The sequence below is a fragment of the Glycine soja genome, chromosome 8 (genome assembly GCF_004193775.1).
Source record: "Glycine soja cultivar W05 chromosome 8, ASM419377v2, whole genome shotgun sequence".
In the NCBI taxonomy this organism is placed as follows: domain Eukaryota; kingdom Viridiplantae; phylum Streptophyta; class Magnoliopsida; order Fabales; family Fabaceae; genus Glycine; species Glycine soja.
This window is the reverse complement of record NC_041009.1, coordinates 17,734,673-17,754,674: the sequence shown is the minus strand read 5'-3', so window position 1 is coordinate 17,754,674 and position 20,002 is coordinate 17,734,673. Positions and strand designations below refer to the sequence as shown.

General features: G+C 31.1%; 3 protein-coding genes across 6 annotated transcripts; 1 reads left to right on the top strand and 2 right to left on the bottom strand.

The window, feature by feature from the left end:
• Positions 1-1,315: 1,315 nt before the first annotated feature.
• LOC114422487 (40S ribosomal protein S12-like) lies at positions 1,316-3,313 on the bottom strand. 2 transcript variants are annotated; one of them, XM_028388870.1, is made up of 6 exons: positions 3,175-3,240; positions 2,972-2,992; positions 2,773-2,815; positions 1,916-2,204; positions 1,684-1,749; positions 1,316-1,601 (listed from the first exon to the last, which is right to left on the bottom strand). In XM_028388870.1, the coding sequence occupies exons 3-6, from the start codon at positions 2,778-2,780 to the stop codon at positions 1,542-1,544; spliced, it is 423 nt and encodes a 140-aa protein (XP_028244671.1). In that variant the 5' UTR covers positions 2,781-2,815; positions 2,972-2,992; positions 3,175-3,240; the 3' UTR covers positions 1,316-1,541. The 2 variants fall into 2 exon arrangements, with proteins under 2 accessions (XP_028244671.1, XP_028244670.1); XM_028388869.1 differs by lacking the exon at positions 2,972-2,992 and having other exon boundaries at positions 3,175-3,313.
• A 4,739-nt stretch (positions 3,314-8,052) lies between these two features.
• LOC114422486 (probable CCR4-associated factor 1 homolog 7) lies at positions 8,053-9,424 on the top strand. Of its 2 annotated transcripts, none has more exons than XM_028388868.1 (2): positions 8,053-8,251; positions 8,431-9,424. In XM_028388868.1, the coding sequence occupies exon 2, from the start codon at positions 8,440-8,442 to the stop codon at positions 9,283-9,285; it is 846 nt and encodes a 281-aa protein (XP_028244669.1). In that variant the 5' UTR covers positions 8,053-8,251; positions 8,431-8,439; the 3' UTR covers positions 9,286-9,424. The 2 variants fall into 2 exon arrangements, with proteins under 2 accessions (XP_028244669.1, XP_028244667.1); XM_028388866.1 differs by having other exon boundaries at positions 8,076-8,251; positions 8,377-9,424.
• A 2,307-nt stretch (positions 9,425-11,731) lies between these two features.
• Positions 11,732-16,681, bottom strand: LOC114422485 (factor of DNA methylation 1-like). 2 transcript variants are annotated; one of them, XM_028388865.1, is made up of 8 exons: positions 16,410-16,681; positions 15,213-16,102; positions 14,883-15,064; positions 14,283-14,372; positions 13,883-14,170; positions 13,273-13,488; positions 12,722-12,959; positions 11,732-12,183 (listed from the first exon to the last, which is right to left on the bottom strand). In XM_028388865.1, exons 2-7 carry the CDS (start codon positions 16,093-16,095, stop codon positions 12,729-12,731), a joined length of 1,890 nt encoding a protein of 629 aa, XP_028244666.1. In that variant the 5' UTR covers positions 16,096-16,102; positions 16,410-16,681; the 3' UTR covers positions 11,732-12,183; positions 12,722-12,728. The 2 variants fall into 2 exon arrangements, with proteins under 2 accessions (XP_028244666.1, XP_028244665.1); XM_028388864.1 differs by having other exon boundaries at positions 11,732-12,174; positions 16,410-16,680.
• Positions 16,682-20,002: the final 3,321 nt, after the last annotated feature.

The window sequence follows — 20,002 nt, the reverse complement described above, 5'->3', positions numbered from 1 at the left end:
TTGCCCTTTTGATTGGCAGTTGATATTGAATATTGAATTTTTGGGAATTCAAAAAAATGATTCTATTGGTTAATTAATAAATTTAAAAAATATAAAAGAAAGTAAGAAAAATGAAATTGAAATCAGCCATGTAGCTTTGTGCACTAATTCTCGAAAAAGAAATGTACAATCTAATAATATTAAATTCATGACTGGCCCCCTAATATTAAATTAATTCTCATTATGATTTTCAGTAAAAATCTAAAACAAAAATAACTTTAAAGCAAAATTGTAAATTTAGTCCCCCTAATTATCTCCAAGAATTTGATCTCCCTTTAAAATTATTCACATATTTAATTCTCATTTTATATTCAATCACGCAATTTTGATCTTCTAATTTAGATTTTGACGTTGATCATTAACAATTTAAATTGATTCACACGTGTCAACTGTTGAGGAGTTCATCAAAGGGTGTATAATTTTTAATCCAGTAATATTCTTACCACAATCCTTCAATGGTAATATTGAAAACACTTCATCTATATATTCTCTCTGAAAATCCCAAGCTGTTGATTGTTGATGATGGTGTTTATGTGAATAAGGTGTTCTAATTAGGTTTTAAATTAATTTAAAATCTAACTTTGATAATTATAATTATTTTAGTCTCTCACTTTGGCATAAAACATTTAATTTTTTTTTTTATTGCCAAGGGTTTTGGAGGAACTGAGAAGTGGCGAGAATCCTAGAGATGCAACAAATCTACATAGACTTGTTTACCTTCTCCCCTCTCTTTTCCGCTTGTGCTCAATTGGGTGTGTCTAGGTATGCTTGATGCGGAACATTTTTGCAATAACAGACTCCACAGCAATTGACACATATCAGAACGTAAGTTTTCTCACGGTCAACATCTAAACATCTAAATCTAGACTGAAGAATATAAAAAAACTAAATACATAAATAATTTTAAAGAAAAATCAAATTTAAAATTAGAGACAAATAAGAGAATCAAATTTATAATTTTGCCTAACTCCATAAAGTACAAAAATCCGCCACACCCACCAGACACTCTGAATCCATCCTACTTCCGATTTATAAAATTTTAAATGTGCCACAACGCTTACGCCCCACATCTTGAATTATAGAACTGTTTAACATATCACACCCTACACGAGGTATGTAGCAGTTAAATTAACGCCCTAAACTTAATTATCCGCCGTCCATATTTATCAAATACAAACAACAAAATCACTTTATAACTTGACATTTCTGTAGTCAGACCAAATTTTTCACGGGCAACGCAAGAATTAGCATTAATGCCGAATAAAGAGTCAGATTGTTATCATGTAACTTTCCCTTCTTTAATGATTAAATGTGAAACAAGAGTTCCTAATTAGAGTAACAGCAATGCATCAAAGAAAGAAAGAAAAAAGGAACAACATTTAGAATGTGGCAGTCATATTAAACAATCAAAACCCAAGGTAGATATAATCCAGCTACAAGGCAAAATTCATTCTCATGGAATAACCCAAAATGAAATGCATAAAATCTATGAATCTTGCAACTCATTGAGATTTCACATGCTGCAGAACGACGTTATAGGCTTCATGCTCCTCACCAAAATCCTGCAAGCAGCCAAAAGTTAAATAATGATAATGCGTTGTAAAACACTATCAACAAACATTTTCATTTCTACACATTTCATACCTTCACAACCACACAGGAGCAACCAGTAACCTTCCTAGCTTTTCCTTCGGAATCAATCTTGCACAACTGCAGGGAGAAGGTCCACCAGAATTAAAACACAAAAACAATGACATAAAATTAATCCGTTTGAAGGCATATAAATAAAGAATAATGATATTTGACCAACAAAAATCAAATGAAATTCCCCAAAGGAATGAAATCAACAAGAAAGTTTACTGTCAATGACACTTACACCAGCCCATTCTCCAAGGGTCTTTGCACTCGGAACTGTCAGCAGGCTAACATTGTGCTCTGCACAAAGGGCCTTAACCAGTTTAACATAGTCAGGCTGGTCACAGTCTTCTGCTAGAACACAGAGTTGTGCAGCATGCTTCTCAATCACTTTTGCCCCTTCGTGAAGGCCTCGTGCAAGACCACCATAAGCCAGAGATTTTCTGAGCACAAGTTGCAAGGCAGTCATGATATCCATAGGCTCGCCTGGGATGGCAGCAGCTGGCTCAGCTGCAACAACAACCTCTTCACTGCAGGGGAAATATCATGAAAAGAGCAACCCATATAAGAATGGATACTTGATTAGTTATTCTCAAGAGAAACACAAAGACTAGGACACACTATCAGAACAAGATGGACAACTTTTACTAATAGCCACAAAAGTATTATTTTTTCATTTGTTCCTAAATATGCAACAATGCATAACAATATCATGAACAGAGCAACCCTATATGAATTGATACTGGATAATGATAAGCTATTCTCAAGAGAAACTCAATGACTAGGACACACTATCAGAAACGAGAACAACTTTTACTAATGGCCCACAAAAGAATCATTTTTCATTCATTCTTAAATAAGGTTTTCAAATCCAATTCCCTAACCAGTCGGGATAAATAGAAGCGAATTCAGAACCTACCATTTCCATAATATAAGAGAACAACTTATAACTAAAACCAGAGGCTCTAATTAAAATTGTAATTTGTAACTTGGACAAATATCCTCTCTAACAAAATTTTCCATCCATGAAGTTCAGATAGCATAACTAATCATTATCATTATACTATACAATCACTCACGAGAGAAAAACAATCATACCCTGACATTTTCCTTGTTGATAGAGAATAACAAGCTCTCCTTCCTGCACAAACAAAATAACACAGGGAATCAGATCTTGTGCTATGAATCAGCATTCAGACATTCATGCAAAGGCTTCATTTTTTTTAAAAGATACGACGAAAGTTGCAACTTTGCGACTGCAGCATTGACATATACTAAAATTAAATTGGGAAATCACCAAATCTCCAACAGTAGCAAGCTGCAACAACCAATGCCTTCCAAATAAAAACCCTAAAATCTTTCACCGTAAACCTCAAAAATAAAAAATAAAAATAAAAGATTTACCACGATCAAGAGTAGAGACAAATTATTAGAAGTTTAGTCAGTATTTGGTAATGCTTAAAAGCACAATCATAGAGAGAGAGGGAGGGAGAAAAGAACCTTGAAGCAGAAGACGATTGCGCCGAATTGCTAGGAAAGAACAAAACTTGTGAGTATAATCGATCTTATATGAGAAAAAACCCTAGCTACAACCTCACTATTTATTTACTAAAATGCTCCTTTACCTCTGAATTGGGTTCTATTGGGCCTACGTCCGACCGTATATTTAATCTGAGCAATTGCTATACTCACTTCACCTATATTCTAATACACTCTCCTTTCTCAATTTTTTCCCCAACTACCCTATAAGACACATTCCACCTTATAAAATGTACATCCCTCTCCCTTTCATAAAACTAATTCTCCTCCAATTTAATTAATTTTTAGTGTAATAATATGTGTCCTACACTGATCTTAAGTTTACAATTTATAAATTCTTATATTATTATTATAATTATAATTTTTAATATATGTGTAATATTTTTTATTTTATATATATATATGTGTGTGTCTTTATATCTGTATGTGTGTATGTGCTTGTAAGTATATTTATAGATATTTGTTAAAAAATTAAAATAAAAAATAAATTATAAACAAACAAACTTAAAATATAGTTATAATAAAACAAATACTTTTAAAACATATATTATATGAAAAATAAATAATTTTAAATTTTTATATTTATACTAAAATTATATTAGAGAAACTTAACTTATATATAATTAAAATTATTTAAGTAATTTTAAATTACAAGTACCATAAGTTAAGATTATTACCTATCTATGTCCTATTAAAAGCAAGTAGAATAAAAAATTATTTATTTTACTTTTAAATTATTTATAATGTATATTCAACATTTTAAAAAAGAAACAGTTGAATCTTAGGTTTAAACAAATAAATCATACCAACTTTTTTTAAAAAGTACATGAGTTTGCCCTTAATACTAATTTTTTAAAAAAATATTAAATGAAAAGATATATTACGGGTTAGTCACAATATTCCTCAGAATGTGATTCACATGATACCTTGAAACACGCATTCCAAATAAATTAATTATTTCCTTTTTCATTTTTTGATTGGATTTTATTTTGTTTGTTTTAATGGAAAAGATAAATTAAGGGTAGTTTGGGGGAAAATTGACAAGAGGGAGTGTATTAGCAGATAGGGTAAGTGGATATAGCAACTTTCTTAATTTGCTTGATTGGGTCACTTGTGCACAGTTGGACTCAAAGATGACCTTCATAAGGGTTTTATTCTCACTCTCATGCTTACTAAGTTCACTCTTAATCTTTTCAAAAACAAAAACAACAAAAATATCCTTGACAAAAATATGTTTTTTATCATGTATCTTAACAAGATGCCCGTGTTTTGTTGTATATTGTGAAGTCATACACCTAATAACATACTAATATAATTTGACCCCTCTAATATAGACACAACCATTTAATGATTTCATATTATGCTTCTAATCACAATTATCACATCAATCAATATTAATCATATTATATATTATATAGGTTATATTAATCATATTATATATTATATAGGTTATGTTTACTAAAATTAACTGAAAAACTAGTTGAAAGCTGAAAAATTAACTAATAGCTAAAAGCTGAAAAAGCTTTTAAATTAACTTAATAAATCATAAATTCGATAAAACTCACTGTTGAAGTGGTTGGAAAATGTAAAATAATATAAATGAAAATCTATTGTAAGGATGAAATGAGAATAAAATATATAAAAAAAAAACTAGAAGATAGTGTTTTATAAAATGCCACTTGAAGTAGCATTTCAAAAAATAATACAATCTATTAAAAAAAAACTTGTTTACCGAACAATTAAATAAGTTTTTCAACAAGTAAAAAAAGTGAGAAGTTAATTGAAATGACTTGTTGAACATAGTCATAATTGCCGAGTGAGACTATCAGCACACATATTATGCTATAGTAAAAGAAGGCCTCATTTTTTTGTTAAAAAAACAATACGATAAAAATGGATATATTTTCCCATGATTGTATAAAAAAATTGTATGAAAAAATTATTTTAACAAATCAACTTATTTGTAGTAATAGTAGAGTAATAATAATATTTATAAGGAGAAATATCACAACAAGAGAGATTGAATTGTGATTTAAAAAAAATAATTCTTTTCGTAAACAAACAAAGTCTTTGTTTGAAAGAGAAGATTTGTGAAAATAGATAACAAATTTTCAAAGTGTTTACATATGATGAAAACATTTTCACAAGTGAAATAAAATCTTTAATCGCCTAAAAGCAAATTCAATCCCTCGAGCAATTTAAAGAGAAAAGAAAGCAAGTAAATATAATACATAGGAGGTTATACTAGTTTGTCTTTACCACTAAGACTACATTTAGTTCTTGATAAACCACTAAGTTTTAGTGACTGCCCACAAGTTACTTATGTCATAACAACTTCTGGTTCTACAAACCAAGCTCTACCCCCAAGCTTAACGAACACCCAATATTATTTGTTCTATCAAGTCACTAGTGACTTTAAATAAATCATAAAAAGATTTGTTGTTAAATTTGCACACTAACTAATATAGTGATTGTCTCGCAAACAAATATACAATCAATACTTAGTCTTTTCTTTTAATATGATCAAGGTGTTTTGAGAGCTTTTAAACTTTACAAGAATATACAAAAAAAAATTCTACTGAAAGAATAAAGAATGTTTTCACATAAGGTTCGCGTATTCTTTTTCAAAGCTTGTGGTATTTATAACTTTCATTTTTAAGTATCAGTTATCTTACAACGAGTTGATTTCTTCACTTGATTTTCATCTGATGATAATGACCATTGAGTAAATAAATGTTTTTTCTTCATGTAGAGTGTCAAATCTAGTCGACTTTTATGTTGAGTACTTTAGTAGAAAAATGCTTTCTTATAAGTCATAACAAGTCTACATAGTAGGGCATGTCTTTTGATGGTATTCAACATTTTCAGATATTAAATTTTATTTATTCTTCATAGGATTTTGATAGATCATGGAAGAATACTTATGCAAAATGGATATCAGACGTAGATTATTAAATGGAAGTCTTAAATATTATATTTATTTGATAACACATTAGACACAACTTTTATCATTTGTGTTTATTTGTATCTAATCAAAATAATTAGGAGTCTTAAGACATAAAAATCTGTTTACTTAACAATATACAAGTAAATTGTTTCATACTTTTTTTTTCCCTCGTGTATAATCTCCAATTCAATTTTATAATAAACAATTCAAGTTTATATAATTTCATTCATTTGCTTAATTTTGTTTTTAATATTTTTAAAATATATTAAATTAATGAACTCCATCAAAAATATTTTAATGAAACAATATGTTATACAACAAAAATATGATTCTGTTTGTGGAGATGGACAACAAAATCCTATCTATTTAATCTAAAGGTTAATATTAATTCTAATCCTATATTTAATTTAATTCACTACTATCATTATTGTGATTGTCATTACTACTAAAATAATACTTACAGTAATAATAATGATGATAGCAATGACAATAAAATTTATTAAAATCCTTACATAATAACAAAATCAATAAATAATATTAAATCTATCACTTTTAAGTCACACTAAACACTATTATAATCTAATCTCTTTATTATACACCCAAACATTCAAAGATTTATATTATCCTTCTACTCATACTTACTAAATTTGACATGATTGGACATTTATTGATATGTTATCTAGCAATAAATTTACTTCCATTTTAAATAACATATTATCTATCAAAATAAAATAATATGATGAAATATGTATTATTATTTTTTATTTATAAAAAAATACGAACTTAATCTTTTGGACAATTAAATTAATTACTTTAATATTTTTAATAAAATTATTAAATAACATAACCACATCGTGTCATTATTATATGATAAACAGGCTAAAACGGTGTAAAATTTGGTAGGGTGTCATTAGTTGCCATCTGTCTATCATTTTTTTTTGTTCTGTTTTCTCTTTTTTACTATTTTCTAACATTTTTTTGGGGGCGGTCGGGGATTTTAATTTACAGTGTGAAGAAAATGATAAAAAAAACAACACGTTTAACTTGGAAGCCTGGTTCGAAGGCGAGAATGAATCATTGAAAACTTTGCAGCCAAGATTAAGATGATGTGCACACTTTTTCTTTTTTTTTTTAATTTCTGAATAAAGAAACTGTGCACAATTTTCTTTTGATGAAGACATCGTGTTCGTGTACGCATTTTTTACCATTAAAATGTTTTGCTTCATTCTAAAGAATATCTTATCCCACAAATTGCAAAACAAATAGCAATTTTATAATGAGTGACTTTAAACTTAAAAAAGTAACTTTAAAATAAATATTTTTATACAAGTATTTTTTTTAAAAATTAATAGAATTTGATTTTTAAAATAATATAAATATTTTTTAAGTAGGAGCATACTAGACAAACATATTAAAAAATAAAAAAAAATATTTATTTTATTAAAGATCTACTTATTTGAATAAATAAATTTAAACAAACAGGTTTAATATACTTAGATCTTTTTTCAATGGTTATTTTTTTTTCTATACAATTTGAGAGAAAAATTATAAACAGTGGATGCAGTGATATAAAATCCTCTTGCATTCTTACATGTAAAAATGATTTATTTAATAAAAAAATTCATATTTAATTTTCATTATATACAAAAATTCTCTTAAAAATGATTTATTTAATAAAAAAATTCATATTTAATTTTTATTATATACAAAAATTCTCTTAGACGAATAACAACAATTATATACTGTTACCAACCAGACTAATATTGTCAGAGGACACCCATACTCTCTTACAAAAAATTCTTAGAGAAAGATTTGGTTTCCACGACACAAACAAAAAGATGATTCTTCCATAATAATAATAATAATAAAAGCAAAAGAAAACAAGTTGAGCAACCAAAGAAAAGAAGCAATAAAAACCATTTCCATGACCACTAATTTAATTTGCTCCTCCTCTTTCACCCCTTCTTCTTTTCCCCTTTTTTTGATATCAAAACGAAAAAGAAAACCCTAGAACGGAAGAGATTTCATTCCCCATCAAATCTCTTCCTTCTCTCTCCTCATTTCCAAAGTTCCCAACTTTCCTAACCCGAGGTCAGAATCATCATTCATCATTCATATAATAATAACAATAATTCCTTTCTAATTAATTGTTTTTGTTTTCAATTTCTTATTACAAATTCTTTCAATTGTGCAATTTGGAATTGAAATTTGAACAGATCTGGTGAATTGAATTGAAATTGAAATTGTTGTCGTGGTTGCTGCTGCTGCAGCTGCAAGGAATGCCGCTGATATTAGCGAAAAGCGATTCGATCCAGATTCGCGAGGTGTGGAACGATAACCTGGAAGAGGAGTTCGCGTTGATTCGCGAAATTGTGGACAACTACCCTTACATCGCCATGGACACGGAGTTTCCGGGGATCGTTCTCCGACCAGTGGGGAATTTCAAAAACAGCTACGATTACCATTACCAAACCCTAAAGGACAACGTCGACATGCTCAAACTCATCCAATTGGGCCTCACCTTCTCCGACGAGCACGGCAACCTTCCCATGTGCGGCGGCGACGACGAAGAATCCGACACGTGCTGCTGCATCTGGCAATTCAACTTCCGCGAATTCAACGTCAACGAGGACGTCTTTGCCAACGACTCCATCGAGCTCTTGCGCCAAAGCGGCATCGATTTCAAGAGGAACAACGAAAACGGCATCGACGCCCACCGTTTTGGGGAGCTTCTCATGTCCTCCGGGATCGTCTTAAACGACAACATTCATTGGGTTACTTTCCACAGTGGTTACGATTTCGGGTACTTGTTGAAGCTTTTGACGTGTCAGGATTTGCCCGATACGCAAGTTGGGTTCTTTAATTTGATAAACATGTATTTCCCCACTGTGTATGACATAAAGCACCTCATGAAGTTCTGCAACAGCCTCCATGGAGGCTTGAACAAGCTCGCTGAGTTGTTGGAGGTCGAGAGGGTTGGGATTAGCCATCAGGCCGGCTCCGATAGCTTGCTCACTTCCTGTACATTCAGGAAATTGAAGGATAATTTCTTTAGTGGCTCCTTGGAGAAGTATGCAGGTGTCTTGTATGGGTTAGGTGTTGAGAATGGACAAGGTTCTCATTGAGGAAAAAAAAAATGATAAAACTTGTTAGATCTCTCTTTGTTTGAGCTGCTTCTGTATATCTGTTGAAATACCAATTTCTATTAATGTAAACCTTTGGCATTAAGTGTCTTTATTAATACTCTCTCTTTGTTGCTACTTATCCTGTGTGTGCCTAACTCTGGTTTTGAATTATCCTTTTGCTTGAATATAATACTTGGACCATGAATGTGCATCAACCTAAAGCAATTTAGGCTTGTTTCTGTGTTTGTTTGCTTGCTTTTGATGTGAATTTGTAGGCTAACTTGAAGCAAGTCAGGCTTGTTTCTGTGTTATTTGCTTGTTTTTTACATGAATTTGCAGGCTAACATGCATCCTGGATGCCAATCAAAACACACACTTCATCTTCTAGTCAATGAATTCGGTGTCACTATGGCATGACTGGACTTTGTAAAATGATACAGTGATTCTTAGGTCATTCTAAGCATTATGATCATCAGAATTTGTTTCTTGTAAAAATGCTGTTTGATAAGGTGGAAGGAAGCATTTCATTCTTTGGTGGTTGTTTCACCTAGGCCTTGTTTTACTTAACTTTTGTGACAATTCGACAGCAAAACAAACAAGCTGTTAATTTTTATTTTTTTTTATTTGGACATTCATGTTTATACAATTGCTAGAGCATTGGGAGAAAATCCTTGTAAGGAAAAAAGGTGGCCATAAGTTCTGCCGGTGTTTTTAGTGTACTATGAAGGACTACTCCGTACTCGACTTTGCAGAAAACATGTGAAACTTGTTCTTCTAAGAAATGAGCTTGGATAGGAAGGAAGTGGAAAAAATTGACCAGTTGTTCTTGTGGTTGCCTTTTCTCTGTCAGTAAGAGACAGCATTTGCCATTGTGTGTTTGGTTGATTTTAAGTATTGTCAAGAAGGGGCATCTCAATGTTTTCTGCTTGTATATTAATCTGCTTTGTCTGTAGGATGTTGGCGTCAACAAAAGGCTATAAATTTCAAACATGAATTGTGAACGATTGCATGACTCCTATTTTGATCATAGCAAATAAGATTTGAAACATGAACTTGAAATGTGAATAGTCTAATTTTTAGACAACGGTTTCAATTTTGCTAACTGCACCAAATCCTGACTGCATAAAATCTGGGTACGCTAGCTTTTTTTATTTTATTTTTATAAGTTAAACTTGTCAAGTTCAATCAACTCAAAATGGCCAGGGGCCTTGCATCATGCTAGCTTGAAAGCCTGCTTTTATGATTCTTATAAAAGTTATGTCATATGGAATGTGATTGATTTGCGATTTTTTGTTTGTTAACTGTTAAGGCCATTGAAGAAAACGAAACAGTTATTACATTAGAAATATGAAAAATATAATAAATGTTATTTCTTAATAGAACCTTTTTCATCTTTAATTGTTTAAAATAAATTTAAAAAACTGATAGTAAGAAAGTCATTTTATTTTAGCATACATTTCCATCTTGAAAATGAGTTTTTTTTAACTGAAAGAAAATGAGTTTATTAAAGTTAGTTGTTGGCCCATTTAGATAACTTAGAGCATTATGTTTGGTTTTGATAAGAAAAAGTGGAGAGAAAATCACAAAAACAGAATGAACATCTTCCGAAAACTTTTCGATGGCAAATGAATTGAAAACAGAAGGAAAGACAATATAAAATGTGAGAATGGCAATAAAAGTTTTCACGTTTGCATTCGGGAGGAAATGGTAGAGAAAACGAGCAACTTCACAATTTTTTAATACTTTTTATAGTTTGTTACATTTTAAGGACTCGAATGTAATTTAAGATTTTTTTTCTCATTTTTCTATTCAATCAATTACGTGGAAAGGAAAATAAATTTTTCTTTTTTTTCTATTTATCCTCTTTACTTTAAATTTCAACAATTTCAATTTTATTAACTTTGCATTTATTTTATCTTTTCTCTCACTCCTTTTCATATCATTTTTTTCCACATCAAACAAAGGAAAGATTGAAAGGTAAATCCCTACATTTTTCATTAAAATTTCAAACAGGTCTATCCATTTATTTTTTAACAGGATCTTAATATATTTTAGTTATTAAAGATTTTAAAAATTCCTTGTAATTTTAACTATATTTTTAAATCCCTAAGGATTATTAAAAAAAACATAAATTAAGTTATTAAAACCAATAGTAACAACAAACAGTAACTCTCAAATCATTGTAAACATTTATCGGTAGAGTATAAAGATAATCATAGTAAGAACTTACTCAAAACTTTTTAAACTGTATTTACTTCAAATAATAAAAAATAAAAAAAAACATTTAAAAACTAGGAGTGTCCATTAGTTTGGATTAATCTTATGAATTCAAAACACTAAACCAAATTATTGAAACCCGACCAATTTCAGTTCAAGTATCTATTCTATAATATAAAAATATGGAAATAATAGCAAATAAAGGTATATATTTTAAAAAAACCATGGCTTATCTATTGGTTAATGCAATCCACAAATCACTACATTGGCTAAAAGTAGAGACCTTGACCACGATTCATAAAAATAATATAAGGACTAAAAACACATTTTCCCCCCTTTAATCAGCCACATTGGTCAGTAGATCATTGGCAAAAATCCCTAACTATTGGCTATATGCTCATTAATCAGCCACACAAATATAAGCTCCATGGCTAAAATTATATATATAGAGATGGGCAACCATTGGCATAAAATCCGCGGACACAACCTCAGAAAATTGATTCGTTGTTAGTATTTAGGGATATTTGCCAGATTACAGATGTTCAAATCCATTATTGATGAAATGTTATCACATTCTACGCTTATCTTCAGTAGCTTGTTTCAAATGGCTCGTATAAGCCCAAGAAACGGTGATACTTCCATCTACCGGTTGAGCTATCAGGCATTTATCCCCTGCAAAGACTTGGATGGAACATTCGTTCAAATATTAAGAGATATGTTAACTAAGCTGAAATATGTACATATAGGAATTTCTTGTCTTTCTGAAAACAAATATATAAAACTGGTATATTTTATTCTATCAGTCATCACCATTTCATTTTCAACTTCTGCCTCTAAAATTATTCATAATAAACATAGTAAAACTAAGCAACTTCTAGTAAAGCAAAAACTTATTGATGCAGTGATTTGAATAAATCAGAAAGCAACAGATGGTGATGCAAAACTTAGAAAATAAGGATTGTCAGCAACATACTACCAATAGATTACTTAATCCTAAATGGCTCACTTCATAGTTTACACACAAATTATTTATTACTGCACCCAATACGAGCCTAAAGTTGTCACATGCAGGGATGCAACCAAGTTTTTTTATTCTTTCTTTCTTTCAAAATTCTATTTTTATTCAGTGTGGCCATCACAGGAATATCAATCTGAGCACATTAATCAGCCACACAAAACAATTCTCACCAAAACTCAACTGGAAGTCAGAAACACTAACCTTTTGCCTAAGCTCTCTTGCGCTTAAGTGGCTTGATATGATCCATAATATAATTGATAACTTCTTTCAATGTAGCCTTTCTTTTTTCCTTGAAGTTCCATAGCTCTTTAACAGTATACCCACCACTTGCATTGTATTCATTTATTTCTTTTAGGGCTGTAACAACAGCTGAATATATCTCATCCCCCCATTCCTGCTTGAGGCTTCTTAACTTCTCATCTTCCTCATTTATAATATTCTGTATAAATGCAACATCATTATATGGGTTCAGTATTATACTTCTCTGCTTTACAAGTATTAATGATACAAAGCCACATCAATAGCTAAAGAGTATAACACAGGACCTTTTACGTATGCCAAGCCAAGTCCTTAACTCAACAAATTATATAATTAATTAATTACTAACAATTAAAACCATTTTCTCGGGACAAGAAAGCATATAAAGCAAACTTCTCCAATGTGTGAACAGAAAACTACAAGTAACCGCGTCAACCAACCAATTGAGGCAGAAACTCCCTTATGAACACAAAGCATGTCAAGGTTGTACATACCTCTGGTTTATCATCAACTGTGACCACTTTAAATGGATGCCAAGCTGAATTCTTCACGTTCTCCTGCCACAAAGAGCAAAGCTCGACACCTTTGGTCCCAGCTTCTTCAAGAGGAAATCTTTTCTTGCAGTTATTCACAAAAATCTTCTGATCAAGCTCTCCCATTCTCTTGAGCCCAATATTAGTTCTAGGACCATTCAGCATATCGTCTAACCCCTAAGACATTGGCAGCAGAAAGAAAAAAGATTAGTCTCCACAATCTACTCATGATACAATAATAGAATTTCAAAATTATTATTTCCAACAGAAAGGTGAAGAGAATCTTCTTGCAAGCATATTCACAGCTTAGAATAACTAGACACAGGAAGAGAAGCAGTTGCTTTTTAGAGTGGTTAACTTCAAGAATCAATGAAGAGAAAGGTTAAAGCATGGAATCTACGTGAAAGATATAACTAGGATTTTCTTAAATGCACCCAAGTCCAAAGTATAGTTTGCTAAATTAAAATACTCCTAAAAAAGGTCGGGGTAAATTAGCAAATCTCTATAAATAGATAGAGAAGAGGGGACCGGGGGGATACTTTTATTAGGGAGAAAGTAAACGAGGTCATACGTTTATTAATTCTTTACGAGCTTCCTGCAGTTCATCATTACTTTGGCGCTCCTTCACGATGAGGGTTTGATTCATGGCCTCCATATTTTCCAAATTGTCTACTTTTTCTTGCAATTCATCATTCATCTCCTTTATTTTATTCTGAACAGCTGCATCATCTTCATCTCCAAGATGCTTCATAACTTGCAATTTCCCTTTTAACTCTTCAATTTCCATTTCCAACTTTTGTTTGGCATCTAACTGTTTTTCCAACTGAAGTATCTTGTTATAGGCCTCCTCTTTCTCTCGCTGGAAATTTTGAAATTCACATTAATAGTAGGCATTCACAATGTATAAGAATTAAGTGATAAATAACAAACTTTTCATAACCAAGACACTAAATAGTAAATAAGAGGCAAACCTTTTGCTCTTCAACAAGCCTCAAGACATTCTCATCAGCTATCTTTTGTTCCTTTGAAGCCAATTGGAGTGATTCATTCCTCAAATCTTTCTAGAAAGACAAAGAGGTTATGTAAGAATCCTATAAAACCACATCATAAATGCTAATTATTTCAAAGTCTATAAGCACCTTAAGCAAGGCAATGTAGAAGCTATAAATGTTTTCAAGGGCTGTTATGAAATGAAAAATATGCTGCTTTTTTTTTCCTCAAAAAAATAACATTGGCTCTTTACAAATGGTTTTTAATAATTATTGTCATAGATGACATAATAAAAACTGAAACCATTTTTATGAATTGAAATTTCCTCACAATGCATGGAAGCCATAAATTTGCCAATATTGACTTAAGGGTCCAATCTAAAGGGAGTGAATAGGATCAGAATAAATTACTTGGCTCAAATCAGTGGCAACCAATAAAATAATTTTAGTAACAGACCAAAGACAAAAACATGCCAAAAAGTTTTGAAATGACAGTTACTGATATGCCAAAAAGAACCAAGGTATAAAAATTATATTTAAATGAGTACATATTTACAGGCCAAAAAATATAATATGCATTACCTTCTTCTTGTCCTCATCTAGTTTCTTCTTCTCTTGATCAGTTAGGGCCTCACGTTTGTTTAGATCTCTACTCCAGGAATCAAGTTTCCGCTTTTTTTCCTCCAATTCACTACTCAGCTTTTCTTGTTCATCCAAGATCCTTCGTACCTCGTTACGAGCTCTACGCTGCATATTCCTTGATTCTGACAAAGAAAAGAAACAATTATGTAGTATTATCAACTACAAAGTTTGCACATCTCATAATAGTAGAACATATATAGCCACATTTGAAAAACATGGATTTATACATGAAAGGCAAAATCAGAAGCTACAAATTGAAAGTACACAAACCTTCTTCAAAGGCATTGTGAAGCTTATCTTTCTCCTCAAGCATCCTACTCAAGGACATAGTCTTTTCATTAAACTTATATTGCATTTTGTCAAGGTTTTCGTTTGTTATCTCAATTTCATTAGTCAAGTTTGTCACAATATTATTCCTGCTTACAGATGCCTCTTGAACAATATCTGAAACTGTCCTCAACCTTCCTTTGTTGCGGAGGTATTCCCCGATTGGCCCTCCACAATTATAATCATCTTCCCGGGCAACCCATCCATAAATGTTTGAGCCAGCTTCTAACTTCCTTGAATTCCAATCCTTCTTACCGTGGCGTGCAGCTTCAAATGACTTCTCAAACTCACTTGCATTCATGAAACCATTCCAGTCGTTATTGAAGTCTACCACAGCCTCAGCAATCAGGTCATCATCTTTTAAGAATATACGGAAATCTATTGGTCTGAATTTAGCAAATTCCTTCAACCAATATCCAGAATCAATTGATTTCCCCTTTATGTTAACAATTATACCTGTCCAAGGCCAAACATAAAGATCTTCTTGCAGCAAAGGTTGATTGACAGCTTGGGGTGGAGCTGGGCGCTGGATTGACTCTGCTTCACTAGCTAGGTCAGTCTCCAAATACTTTGCTAGAGCAAGGTGGTTTGCCTTTTGTTGTGCACTTCTGTTAGCAGAACCCTTACCAACTCCTGATGCATGTTGCAATAAATCCTTATATTTGAATTCTTGTTTTTTCTTCCCAGCACAGTAAGGACACCTAAGAGTTCCATTCAAATTTTTAACCTTGTATTTCCCAGCCCTTAACTGTTCATATGGTTTCTCTGCGTACTCTTCAATCTCAGATTCACTGATATCAGAATCTTCTTCGGAGCTGTAGTCCATTGAAGTTCTGCATACCAAAAAAATCAGTCCAGGAAGAATACAATTCCAGGGGGGGGGGGGGGGGGGGAATTTCGGAAAGCATCAATGCAAGTTAGCATCAACAGCTTCAGAGTTTTGATTCACTGAACCATTAAGAAAATTTCTGGCAATATCACAAAAAATAGTCACCAAACCCCTAAATCGGACACAAGAAGGATCACAATTGGCTTGCAAAGAGATAAACCCTCGAACAGTGTATCTCTAAACACATGCAACAAATGGGAAAAACGAAAACAAACACGACATTCGATGAGAGAGTGAGAAGTTGAACTTACACTTGGGAGAGTGAAACGATCGGCGCGGTGAAAGTGAGAGATGAGAAAGGGAAGCCCTAGTCAGTTGAAGAAGTACTTGATTTGGGTGAGTGCGGTGCCAGAAATGATCAGCTGTGTCGACGCTGCACGGAAAGCCTTCATTTGCTATTGGTTGATTCCCAATGATAGCTTTGATGGTGAGTGAATTGTGTACGCCGCAGTGTGTGATTCTGATTCCTAACGCCCTTGTTGCTATCAGAATATCACTATGTCAGTCTTTCGGAATGCTCCAACACTCAACAAAAACGGCTTTTTTATTAAGGGGTATTTTTTAAATGGAATTGTTTTTTAATTATTTATATAAAAAGGGTAACTCGTAACGCTTAGATATAAGTCAAGACATTCTTTTCGATTTTCATTTTCTTTTTGTTTTTTTAACTGAACTCATAAAATTATTTACAATTTTAATATAATTTTTTTTATTTTAGGAAAGTTTTATTTTAGTATTACACTTTAAAATCCTAATACTTATTTTTTAATTTGGAAGTGGTGAGATTGGCTACTTCATTGTTAAAATGTAATTTCTCTGTCATTTAAGTCATACTAATAAAAGACTTTTATTAAAATTAATGTTATATTTAAGTGACATGCTATCCGCCTATATAGCCATTGTTAGTAAACATGTGATTGTCATATAGCAGTCTCATACATACCATGTATATATAAACAGGGTATTCAAATAACTAATATGAACTAAACTAAATTAGAATTAAAATGAAACTGAATTATATAAAACTGAACTTAAATATAATTAACCCAAACTAAATTGTTTGGTAAGTTCAGTTCTATAAATCGAACTATAGAGAAAACAGTTCAGTTCAACAAGGTGTGAACTGTTTTGTAAAAATATATAACATATTAAATAAAAATATACAACATATTAAATAAAATTAATAATAAGTAATATTAAAATTATTTATTTAATAATTAAATAAATAAATTTTGTTAGCAATTTTAAAAAAATTGAAAACAAAATAAAATAAAAAAATATCTAAAAAATTCTTAATATTATAAAATAATATATAATATCATAAAGTAAAAAAAAAAAAAAGCACAGTAAAGTCATAGCCAAGCTAACGACTTCACCTCCATGGACTTCCAAATTAAAAAGTAAATATTATGACTTTGAAGTCCTAATATAAAAATAAACCTTTCGTAAAATAAAAAAAAACTATACTAAAGTCGTAAATAATTTTATGACTTTAATTTTTTTTTTAAATATTACGACTTCAAAGTTATAAAATAAAAAAAAATTACACTGAAATTGTAAATAATTTTATGACTTCAGTTAAAAATAATAATAATAAAGTCGTAACAGGTGTTATGACTTATAACTCAAAAATCTTTAACACTTGTTACGACTTACCCTCCTTTAGGTAAATAATTTAAAAACAAGTCCCATTTAGAAAAAAACGAAAAAAATACCCCTTTTGGGTAAAGAAAAAGCCCCACAAAAACTGGAGTATCACGCTTCGTGACTTTGATCACGAGCATTTGCGTTCGATCAAATATCAATGGTTGTTGCTTTGTGCACCAACCATATTGCTTGTGCACCCAGCAATAATTGGGCATTCCGAAAATACCCCTATGTGTTTTCTTCCTTTTAGCTTTTTCTTTAACTTCATTAACTCATTCATTCATTTATTCTCTTGGTTTCGTCTCATTTTTTCATTTTCGTGATAGGAGAGGTGCATTGTGACTGCTTTAGTTAAGGTGAAAGTGTTACGGAGGTACATCGACAAGTAGTGATTATGGTGATGGTTGGTGTGGTTGTATACGGTGGAAGTAAGTTGTGTTTTGTTTTTGTTTGTTTTTTGCATATAACACTTACAGATTCAGAATCCGTAAGTTATATAAAATTTATAGATTGATAATCCATAAAACTTATGAATTATCAATCTGTATGTGTTATAAGGATTAATCAATCCGTATAACGCATATAGATTGGGTAATTCATATCAGTTATGCAGATTAATCAATTTGTATAACTCATATGGATGCATTATACGGATTTGACAATCGGTAAAAAAATTATAATTTAAAATTAAAAGAAATAGTTATTGTTTTTAATTATAAATATATTAATATATTTGTTATAAAAATTATTTTGTAAAAATTATTTTTATTGTTTATTTGAAATGTAATTAGTATTATTATTTTAAATATTTTAAGATAAGTGTAGTTTTATAATTAATTTGTAATTATTTATTTTTATATTTTGGAAATGATATTGATTGTAAAATAATTTAGACTTATAATTTATTTGAGTTTGAGTCATTGTGGTTTAAAATTGATTATTTTTTGTGCCTATAGTTCGATGAATTAGAATTAAGTTCAATAATATAATTTATTTTAGTATATATGTTTAGGTTATAATTTTTTATGTATTATGTGGTTATGAGTTTTAAGTAGAAAAAGTTGATATGATTGGTTTTTAATATATATGGTTATCATTTTTAATGTTTTATATTATTAAGTGCTGTAAAAAAATAAGAAATTTGTGTGATAGTATATGTATGGTGTGGTTAGGGGTTGTTTGGTTGTGATTGAAATTTTTGAATGTGTTGTTAAGATGGACAAATATCAGTGGATGCATGACAGTATAATATCTAAAGAATTTGATATGAATGAACAAAATGAAGACGAAGTTGGTGTGAAATTGGAACATGTTGATTGTTTTGATGTCTTCAATACTTTTGAGGTATTAATATGATTTTTTGTTGTTAAAGTAAGTTATTGAATGTTTGTTGAAGAGTAATGATGTCTGGATTGCATTGTAGGTTTTTGCTACCCCTGATGATGTTTTGATTTGGGCTTGAGCTGTTGCTTATGAAATTGGTTTTGTGGCAATCATTATGAGGGCAGACACAAACATTGGTATGAGAAGAAGGATGTCATTTATCTTAATTGGTTGTGAAAAGAGTGGTCAATATAGGGCCAGAAAGAAAGATTTGGTAAGAAGAGATACTGTCTGTAGGATGCTTGAGTATAAGCATGTGAGTTATGTTGGTATTGACAGTTCTCGTTGTGGTTGTGTAATGAGAACTACTCATGATCTTTCTTGTGCATGCAAGCTAGCTAGATATGTTGTCGGTAACATACCTTTAGGTGTAGTCCATATGTTTTGGCGGAGACTAAATTTTTCAAACCTAGGATTATCTGAGCCTAAAATTAGCATAACAGAAGATATGGAAACCATATCCAAGCGGTTTCAAGAACTTGATGTTTGTGGTTTGGAAAATTGTCTACCCTGATTACTCTATGTGTCCTCCTACAGGAAAGGTCAAAACAAAAGGTGCTCAGAAGAAATTGATGACCAAACATCAAAGATCAACAAAGCGTGATTCGTTTTACTGGGAGTATGTTGATGCAATACATTATGTGAAAAATAGTAATTCTTCAGTCAAACATAGTGCATCATCATCTGACCAATCAGTTCGAAGAAGAACTATGCCGATGTTGGATCAATTTTATCCATGCATCCATGATTCCATTGAAAACATTGTTGATGTAAAAGCTGACAATAACTGTGGATATTGTGCAATTGTGGCCTT